General features: G+C 42.0%; 1 protein-coding gene across 1 annotated transcript in view; it reads left to right on the top strand.

Moving 5' to 3' along the window:
- The first annotated feature begins 2,348 nt into the window (after positions 1-2,348).
- The window catches only part of timm17a (translocase of inner mitochondrial membrane 17 homolog A (yeast)), a 43,422-nt gene continuing 35,361 nt past the window's right edge, over positions 2,349-10,409 (top strand). Inside the window, exons 1-3 of the mRNA XM_043716243.1 lie at positions 2,349-2,456; positions 5,224-5,323; positions 8,434-8,497. Coding sequence (XP_043572178.1) covers positions 2,392-2,456; positions 5,224-5,323; positions 8,434-8,497 — 229 coding nt within the window. The 5' untranslated portion in view covers positions 2,349-2,391. The remainder of the gene's footprint in view (positions 2,457-5,223; positions 5,324-8,433; positions 8,498-10,409) is intronic.

The following is a 10,409-nucleotide window of genomic DNA, read 5'->3' as shown; positions in this document are numbered from 1 at the left end:
GGGTGTGGACCTGATGAGGGAATCACGGAGGGAGTGGTCTTTTCGGAACGCTGATAGGGGAGGGGAGGGAAATATATCCCTGGTGGTGGGGTCCGTTTGGAGGTGGCAGAAATGACAGCGGATGATACGCTGTATATGGAGGTTGGTGGGGTGGTAGGTGAGGACCAGTGGGGTTTTGTCCTGGTGGCGGTTGGAGGGGCGGGGCTCAAGGGCAGAGGAGCGAGAAGTGGAGGAGATGCGGTGGAGGGCATCGTCGACCACGTCTGGGGGGAGATTGCAGTGCCCATGGCTACCCCTCTGGTTTGAAGGAAATGGGAGGATTGGAAGGAAAAGTTATTAAGGGTGAGGACCAGTTCGGCCAGGTGGAAGACGGTGTCACTTGAAGGGTACTGATTGGAATGACGGGAGAGGAAGAAATGGAGGGCTTGGGGGCCTTTATTGCGGTGAATAGATATGTACAGGGACTGGATATCCAGGGTTAAGATAAGGCATAGGGGGCCAGGGGAATGAAAGTCTTGGAGAAGGTGAAGGGCATGGGTGACGTCCCGAACTTAGGTAGGGAATCCTCTCCAAGCTATCACCTTCTCCCCCACCTTCATCTACCTATTGCATTTTCAGTTACCTTCCCCCCAGCCCCAGTCCCCTTCCATTTATCTCTCAATACGCCCGGCCCACAAGCCTCATTCTTGATGAAGGGCTTTTGCCTGAATCATTGATTCTCCTGTTCCTCGGATGCTTCCTGACCTGGTATGCTTTTCCAGCACCACACTCTCGACTCAGATCTCCAGCATCCGCAGTCCTCACTTTCTCCTAGTTGATTTCAACCCTACTGCAAAGCCTCTTCAAAGGATGTCCATCTTGAAGAACTTCTCCTCCTCTCTTTACAAGGATCTCAGTGAGTCTCTCTCTCACACTGCGGCCTCCAGGTTATCTCCTCTGCCCTGAAGCTCTTCAGCCACGTCCTGAAGCAGACTCGCTAAGACAGTCAGTGCCTCCTTCCTCAGTGCCTGCCTACAGAACCGACTGATCCTGCAAATAAACCTGTTGGACTATAACCTGGTGCCGTGTGATTTTTAACTCTATCTTAAACTGAGTTGTGTGGTAAAAGGTGAGTATGCTGAAGACAGTCACATTTTGTCATAACATTTTGTCTTGCAATTACCTGTACTTAGTTTTGTGCTTACTGATGTTATTCTACAATGCATACGCATAACTGAATGACTGCACTATACGGACAACATTGCAGACCCACTCAAACAGTCGAAACATTGACTCTATTTTCTCTCCACAGATGCTGCCACACCTGTTAAGGTTCTCCAGCAATTTATGTTCCTGTTTCAGATTTCCAGCATTTTCAGTTGTTGGTTTTATTTTGTCACTAAGTGACAAAGATAGATGGGTCCTTTTCTTTTGGAATTTCACATGGCATTATGTCCTGTAACTGGTTTAAAGATGAAATCTGACCTGATGTGAATCTGTACAATAACATCAGACTACACCCACTAAAATAACAATGGACAACACTATGAGAACAAAAGATCACGTTCATGCTCCTGGAGGAAGTTGCGCTATTATTTGATGTCAGTCAGTGTGTTGAAAGGATAGCAATAAAAGAGGCTGAGATATAACAACGTGTGTGACTAATGCTTGCAATTGGGTCAATAACAACAGCATTTTAATAGGAATAGAGGGAGCCTGCGTTGGAAGGGTTGGTGTAATCCCAGAAGGAATCAGCAAGAAACCAGTAATACTTAAGAATGAATGTGCTGGTCATACTGAACTTCAATGTTAAACTATACCAGAAGTTGGATCAGTACTTGTCATTCAGAAACAACATCAGAAAGTGTTGGACAAGCTCAGGAAGTCTGGCATCATCTGTGCAGAGAAAGCAAATGTTTCGGGTTCGTGACCTTTCAGTGTCCCGAAGAAGGAGGTACGAACCCAAAATGTTAACTCTGCTTTCTCTCCATACATGCTGCCAGACCTCCTGAGCGTCTCCAGCAATTTCTGATTCAGTTTCAGATTTCCGGCATCCGCAGTTCCCGGGTTCATTTTTGCCATTCGAAAGTTTTACCGGCTTTCCAGTAGGGGAAAAAAAAGCTGCTTCAATTCCCAAAACAGTTTCCTGCTATTATAAAACAAACTTAATTTTTAATTATTCCTGAACTATATACATATATATATATATATATAAAACCGCCGTCTTTCAGGTGTTCAAAATCTAGCCCTTTGTTTTAAAAAAATTACTTGAGAGGAGCTGCAAATACTCTGATTGGAATTACCAAAAACATTCTCAGCCCTGAACACTAATGTGGGTCAAGAGACGTCAATTCCAATTGCTACATTTCTGCACATGCGTACTCGGAGGGGACCCACGCCGTCAGCCAACGCATGCGCTCTAGTGTCTGGGGCAACACGTCACAGGGGAAGATGGAGGAATATGCACGCGAGCCCTGGTGAGGTGGTCTTTTGAGGAGGGAAACTAATCCCTTGATCAGGCTCAAGATTACCCGCGGGGCCGGGGGTACGCAGAGGGGGAGGAGGAGGGAGGAGCCAGGAGTCGGCGCCGGGAATCTGGAACCTTCCATGGCCGTTACCGGCCTCATCGCGCCACCTCCCCCTCCTCGCTCTCAACCGGCGTCTGTGACCTTCCTTGAAGGAGCGTGTGTCCTGGCCTGCTGGGGGCTGGGCGCTGGGGGTCTCGGGGCTTTAGTGGGGCCTGGGGAGATGTCCTAAAGGTTTTAATCTTTGGAGGAAGGCGAAGTGGGGAGATGTTCTGGCGCTGGGGCCAGAAGGCCCTGAGGCCTGGTCTGTGAGGACAGGTATTGAAAGAGCCCTGACCCTCTTAGGGTTTTTTTGGGAGGGGGGCGGAGGCTGCACAAGAGCCTTGTGTCTCCCAAGAGGGAAGAACCATGTGTGCACTAAGGAGGGGCTGGTCGGAATGTAGCCACTGTCATGGTCATGTCTTTATCCCATCAAAGCAAAATACTGAAATAATGTCAATCCGCAATAAAAGCAGAAAGTGCTGGAGAAATGCAAGAGGTCTGACAGCATCTGTACAGAGAGAAAAGCAAACTTGATGTTTCAAATTCGATATGACTTTTCAGAATTTGGTTCTTTGGAGTAATGTATTTACTGGCTGCTCAGGCACCCTGATTGTGCTTTGCCCCTCTTTTGGGCTGACTGTTAGGCATGGATTAGATCACTGTGGAAACAAAAGGGTTTTTTTCGGTGGTGGGAGGTTTCATGCAGTTCTTTGGTTACAGCAGTTTTTCTTGTGTGTGCACAACTTGATCTCTTTCCAGAGAGATTTCTGAGTGGGAATTGTTAGTTTGTTTTATTGGACAGTGTTAGTCCTCCAGCACTTCGTGGCCAGAAGGGTTTGAAAATTATTGGCAGAGAGTCTGAAATTCCCCTTATTTCCCTCAACAGCCTCAATGCATCTCGTCTGGGCTTTCACAGTTGTCCGCATTTTAAGGCTATGGAATACTGTAGCATTACCCCTCTCTCTATATGTTAAGCCTTTCTAATATTTTACAGGGCATTCTGATATCTGTACCACCTTTTGCATTGTGAAGACTGGACAATGTTGTTGAGGACTGTGCCCATACTCTGCAGCTGCATGCATGCACACACATCCACCTACCCACCGTGGTCCCTAGTTAATCTCTTTATTTTTTTAAAGAAAACCCTTTCAGTTTCCTTTTATTTTACCTGCCGTTGCTTTCTAATGCACTTTCTTGCTCCAGAGGACTGTAGGGCTGCCCTTTCATTAGGGATATGACTGGCGGGTTTAACCTGAGGGTCACTACGCCTTAGGTGAAAAATAAGGTTGAGAAGGTGGAACCCTCACGGTAACCTCAGCTTGTGTGGGTTTTGACCATTGGTATTGCTCTGCATTGCAACCAGCTACCTGAGCTAACAGGAATGTTGAGCTGCCGATCCCTCTTATCTTTCAGCTAAGGCTCAGTCATAGTTACAATATCATACATTCACATATATAACAGTGGCGTCAGCTCATTTATCTTATTCCTCGGGTTCCTTGCATTAAAATACATTTATCTTTGCTGTACTGACTTCTTTGTTATCTAGCTTATGTTCCCTATGTGTTCCAGTTATTTATTCCTGTTTTAACTTATAATTTCATCAGTTTCTCTTTCTCTCTGAACTACTGGTGAGGATCCCATACCCCTATCAATGTATTTTAAGTCTGCATTAGGATGTTTAGATGAATTGCATCCAACTAGTATAGTTCCTATCTACCGATAAATGGTCCCAATGTCTCAGGAATCTAAAGCCTTCTTGCAGCACCTTTCCAGCTACGCATTGTTTGCTGTATGCTTCTATCCCTGTATTCACTCCTGCTTGGCACCATGATTATTGTTTTACTTCCTGCTTTTCTGTTCACCAGGCATACCTTAACACATTAGAATGTGGTCCTAGCCCCATATTCCTAGAAAAATCTTATTTTTGTCCCACACAGGTCTGCCACTAGTCTGCCTGCTTCTCCTTGTTTTGTTTTTTGTGAAGTTATGCTGTGTGCAAAGTTTCCATGCCATTTGCTCACTGCGCTTGCCAACTGCATTTCAGAAGTGATTTTGGTGTGAAATTGATCCATCAAAACTGATACTGATGAAATCATTCATCAGTATCAGTTTTAATGGATGGATTTCACCCAGAAATTGCTTCTAATTTTTATCAGCTGTAGTAGTTGAGCAAATTTACTGAAAATTGTTCCGTTAAAAATTACTACTTTTGTTATAATACCTGTTAAGTTTGAGATCTGTCGTGGCTTGAGTTCAAGGAAAGTTGCAGAAAAATCATGCTGTTTAATGGACTAAGAAATTACTGTTGTTGTCATGCAGGCTAATAATCAAAGGTGTTCCACTACTTTAATCAGTAACAATGACATTTGAAATGATTTAACATGTTTCTGATAGAAAAAGTTATCAGGAAAATCGTCAACAATTGTTTGCTGTAACATTGACAGTAAACTTTGTGGAGACCTTAAGTGTGCAGAACATTGCGGTTATGCTGAGCTGAACAGAAGGCAGGATTGTGGATGTGTACTTAAGTATCATTAGAGCAACCATGGTTGGCTATTAAAAGGAAATGGTGAATAGCCATGTTGGTCTATGCTTTTGCCTTTTCTCTTTAGTTGAACATCTGATATGACCAAGTTTAATTTATAATGTATATCATCTAAGCCATTTTTTTTGTTAGCCCGTGGAGGATAGTTGATGACTGTGGTGGAGCCTTTACAATGGGTGCCATTGGTGGTGGAATTTTTCAGTCAATTAAAGGCTTCAGGAATGCTCCAGTTGTAAGTTATTTCACAATTTTGTTACAATTCGGGTTATTGATTTTTTTAAACTTAAAAATGTTCAGTTTTTTCATAAAGCTCTTTAGCTGTAGTTTTCTTTTTCCCGAGTGCCAGGGTAATTTCAATGTGCAGTTTATTTTGAGTTGAGGACGGAAAATATTTCTACAATTCTCCTCATTATCTATTCTATCATAATTGTCACAAGATGTGATTCATTTCCATTGTCTACCTTTTATAAATTTCACATTGAAAATTCTATATCTTGCCTCAAGTCCTGCTTACCCATACCTATTCTGTCATTCAGATAGATCACTGATCTATGCTGGAATTTCAATTATTCAATATACCTAATCCTCTTGTTGGACATAAACCTTGTGATCTTAGTCTTAAAAATTTTAAATTGACCCATAGCCTTTGGGGGAATTGATTCCCGATTTCCAGTACCTGCAGCAAGACAAATGCTTCCTGATTTTGCATCCAAGTGGCTTGACTCCAGTAAGATTTTAAGTATTCCATGCTCTATGTCACCAACCCCTGCTCCTATCAACGCCACCACAACCCTCCATCACCATTATTTCTCATCTGCAGGCTGTGCCTCAGTGCAGTTGTCCAAAAATAGTTCAATATGTATGCTGATGACATCTCTACCTCACCGTCTCTCTTTCAGCTCCTCCCTAATTTTGATTTCTCATACAGCTTGGTTAATGTTAAGGACGGAATGTGCAGAAATTCGCTTCCAACTAAACTGCAAATTCTGTTCCACAGTTGCCAACTCTGTCCCCCTCCTTGATTATAGTTCCAGATTAAATTAGATTGTTTGCAACCTTGTGTCATGTTCAAGCCTGTGATGAGCTTCTGACCGCATGTCGACTCCATCACCAAGACAACCTACTTCCACCTGTGTAACAATACCCAGTGTAGCCGCTGTGTCGTAAATCATCTGCTGAAACCCATATTCATTCCTTTGTTACCGCTAGACTTGACTATTTCAATGCTTTTTCAGCCTTCTTCCCATCTTCCACTCCTAATAAACTTGAATTCATGCAAAGTTCTGTTACTTATATTCTAACTTCCATCAAGTTACATTATTTATAACCCATTGCTTGCACACCAATATTGACTCTTATAATGACTCCACTTAAAATTTTTTAGCATTGATTGCCAAGTCTCCATGCCGTCAGGCCTCTCTGTTTCTGTAATTTCTCCATTTCTACCTCCCATTGCCAATTCTGGCTTGTACAGTCCTTATTTTAATATTTCATTGTGCTAAATTCTAGAATTATTTTTGTAAATCTCAAACTTCTCTAATCTGTCTCCTTTTAGGCAGCCATTAAAACCTACCTCTTTGACCAAGCTTTTCCTGCTCTGTTTTTCATCTCTTTATATGACTCAGTATTAAATAAGTCTTGACACTCCTGCAGGGGGCATTAAGCTATTTTTGCTGCTTACAGTGTGGCATAAATGTGGTGTGGGTCATTGTTGTTACTCTCTATTTACCTGATCCATTCGTTTTTCCATTTTAACAACCCCCAGTTAGATCAGCCCTTCATGTTCTAATTTGAAGGGAATACAAACCAAAATTATGCATAATATCTTAATCTAACCCTTTGAGTTATTGTATAATTCTGATGAATTTGCATTGTACCCTCTATCCCTTTTTGAGGTTCACTGTCCAAGTCTAAATGTCACTTGATTTTCTTTTGTATTCTTTTATGGAATGTGGTTGTGATTGGTAAGGCCACCATTTTCTGTCCAGTCCAAAGAACCTTTGAATTGACTGGTTTGCTAGGATGTCTACAAGTGTCAACGTATTTTTAATGCAATTTCTTTTCTCAACACATTGTTACATTGAGCTAATTCAATGTATAATTTTAAGTAATTATTTTTTCTTTGTGTATGAGACATGTGGTTATCCAATGAATTGATAAAGAGCATTAGATTGCATGTATTGGCATGGGGAATGTGCAGGCATAAGGAGAAATGAACAGGATGAAGACTGGAGGAAGGATTGACATTTCTTCCTGTTGGATTGGTAGCAGCGCCTTTGGATCTGGTCCTGGGACACTTTTGGTGGGGAGACAATGTACCTGATTGTGATGGGGAGGTGGAACACACCCATTTGGGTGGGGAGTGGGTAAAAGCACTCGGAGGGGGAGAAAGGACGTTCATATAGGGAGAGGACAGGCAAAGACACAGGTAGGTGATGGGAAAGGATATCCACACATTGTGGAAATGGAGAAAGCAAAGGCACTCACCACATAACGTAAGATATTACGTGTAACCACGTTTGCAGAGTCTTATTGCACCTTGAATGATGCAGTGGTATGGGTTGCAGAGGAGACCCACTGGTGTGTTGCCTGGAATGAAGCATTTTAGCTATAAAGAGAGATTGGATAATCTCAGATTGCTTTCTTTGGAGCGTAGAAGGTTGAGAGGGACCAGATTGAGGTGTGAGAGATTGAGAGGCATGGACAGGGTGAATAGAAAGCAGCTGATGTCTTTAGTCGAAGGTTCAAGACCAAAGAGGCGCACTTTTTTTTATAGTGAAAGGCAGGAGGATTAGAGTGGATTTGAGGAAAATGTTTCCCACGTAGAGTGTGGTGGGTATCCAGAATGCACTTTTTGGGAACATAGTTGAGTTTAAATGTAGGAACACATTACAGCTTAAGATGCTGAAAACAACAAATGCTGGAGATCACTGTGGGTCAGACAGCATCCATGGAGAAAGAGTAGGCTAACGTTTCGAGTCTAGATGACTCTTCAGAATGTACTTGGATAAGCACTTGAAGGCTCGAAACATTTCAAGGCTTTGGATCTAGTGCGGGGCTAGTGTAGGTGGTGGTGTATTTTTGGCAGTACAGACTCATTGGGCCAAAGGGTTTTTTCTGTACTGTATGATTCTGTGCCAGTGCCTCAGAAATATGCATGCAAACATAAGTAGAGAATATTCTGCATTGTAACTCGTTTTGGGTGAGCTATTTTGATATTGCAAAATATTGTTTGTGTTTTATTGCAGCTATTCACATTTTGTATTTACAGTATTGCATTTCTTTAAGCCTTTTGCACTGCTTTCATGCGCTACTATGCCTTTATTTTTCATGTTAAAACAGGGAATGAGTCACAGGCTTCGTGGAAGTTTGACTGCAGTTAAGACGAGAGCTCCACAATTAGGAGGTATGTTATATTTGTCAAAAATGTAATCTGCATTTTATTATTAACAAAATAGGTAATAGCTATAGTAGTTTAGTTATGAATTATGTTGGTACTTGCATCAGAGAAGTTGACTGTGTGGTGAGCGAATGACAAGCTTCCCAGTTATAGCTAAATGGTGAACTGTGCCAAAATATAACTATAAAGAAGGTTTTCTTTTCTGTTAATCTTCCGGGTTATTCAGATGAAACACTCCAGGCAGAACACATTTGTTTAATAGGAGTGCCAAGATGGGTACTAAGACATCTTGGACCAGGGAGATATTCATTCTACAAGTCATAGAGGTGTACATCCTAATCTAACCTAGTCCCATTTGCCAGTACTTGGCTCATATCACTCTAAACCCTTCCTATTCATGTACACATCCAGATGCCTTTCAAATGTTGTAATTGTACTAGGCTCCACCACTTCCTCTCGGTGCTCATTTCATACACGCACCACCCTGTGCGTGAAAAAGTTGCTCCTTAGGTCCCTTTTAAAACCCCTCACACCTAAAATCTATGCCCTTTAGTTCTGGACCCTCACCACAAACCAGCAAAAAGACCTTGTCTATTTACCCTATCCGTGACCCTCATGATTTTGTAAACCTCTACAAGGTTACTCCTCAGCCTCTGATGCACCAGGGAAAACAGCCCCAGCCTATTTAGCCTCTCTCTATAGCTCAAACCCGCTAACCCTGGCAACATGCTTATAAATCTTTTCTGTACCCTTTCAAGTTTCACAGGGAGACTAGAATTGCACACAGTATTCCAGAAGTGGTCTAACCAATGTCTTGTACAGCTGCAACATGACCTCCCAACTCCTCTGCTCAATGCTGTGACCAAAAAAGGAAAGTATACTAAACACCTTCTTCAGTATCGGTGGCTCAATGGTTAGCACTGCTGCCTCACAGCGCCACTGACCTGGATTCAATTCCAGCCTCCGGTGACTGTCTGTGTGGGGTTTGCACGTTCTCCCTGTATCTGTGTGGGTTTCCTCTGGGTGCTCCAGTTTCCTCCCACTGTCCACACATGTGCAGGTTGGGTGAATTGGCCATGCTAAAATTGCCCATAGTCTTCAGGGATGTGAGGTAGGTGTGTTATTCAGGGAAAGTGTAGATTAATAGGGGAAGGCAAATTAGTTTGGCGAGGATACTTTTTGGAGGGTCACTGTGGACTTGTTGGACCAAATGGCCTGTTTCCACACTGTAGGGACTCTTATGATCTTATCTACCTACTCTCTAGCAAATGCTGGCATTCTGAGATTTGTCATGGCAAGTTTTATTCATAGTGGCAAACTTCGTAGAAAGCTTAATTCCATGAGATTTTCTAAAACAATTTTGTTGCATGTTTAGGGAATTCAACCCATTTTATTAATAATGTCAATGGAACTATCTTCATGGCATGGCTTAATTCATGGTATTTTTACTTGAATCAGGATATGTTGAATGTCTGTTACACTCTAGGCTTTGAACATATATTCTAATATAACAACTGTCATGTGCTACCTTTTCAATGAGAAATTAAAAAGAAGTATGAATGCATTGTCTTTTCATGTGGAGAATGAAACAGAGGACTTCAGGAAAATTAGGGAGATCACCCAGTGCCCTAACTTTAATTTCTCTCTCAAAAAAAATGCCACTAAATTAAACAGATAGGATGAATAATCAATGTATCTTACATTAATGTGAAAATTGGAAACTGTTTTATTTTCCTCGTTGTACAATTAATTGATTAAGTGGGGAAAGTCAAAGTCACTTATAATCTTTTGTCTCCACTGTATATTTGCCCTTTTTTACAATAAAGGTGAAATCTTCAATGAGGCACTAAGTATTTCTTAATAAAGTATTCATTCCCATTTAAGTTGTTACACCACTATGCTATAGCAATAGATTCAT

The sequence above is a fragment of the Chiloscyllium plagiosum genome, chromosome 26 (genome assembly GCF_004010195.1).
Source record: "Chiloscyllium plagiosum isolate BGI_BamShark_2017 chromosome 26, ASM401019v2, whole genome shotgun sequence".
NCBI classification, from domain to species: domain Eukaryota; kingdom Metazoa; phylum Chordata; class Chondrichthyes; order Orectolobiformes; family Hemiscylliidae; genus Chiloscyllium; species Chiloscyllium plagiosum.
The sequence above is the reverse complement of the archived record's forward strand: the minus strand, read 5'-3'. Positions and strand labels throughout refer to the sequence as shown.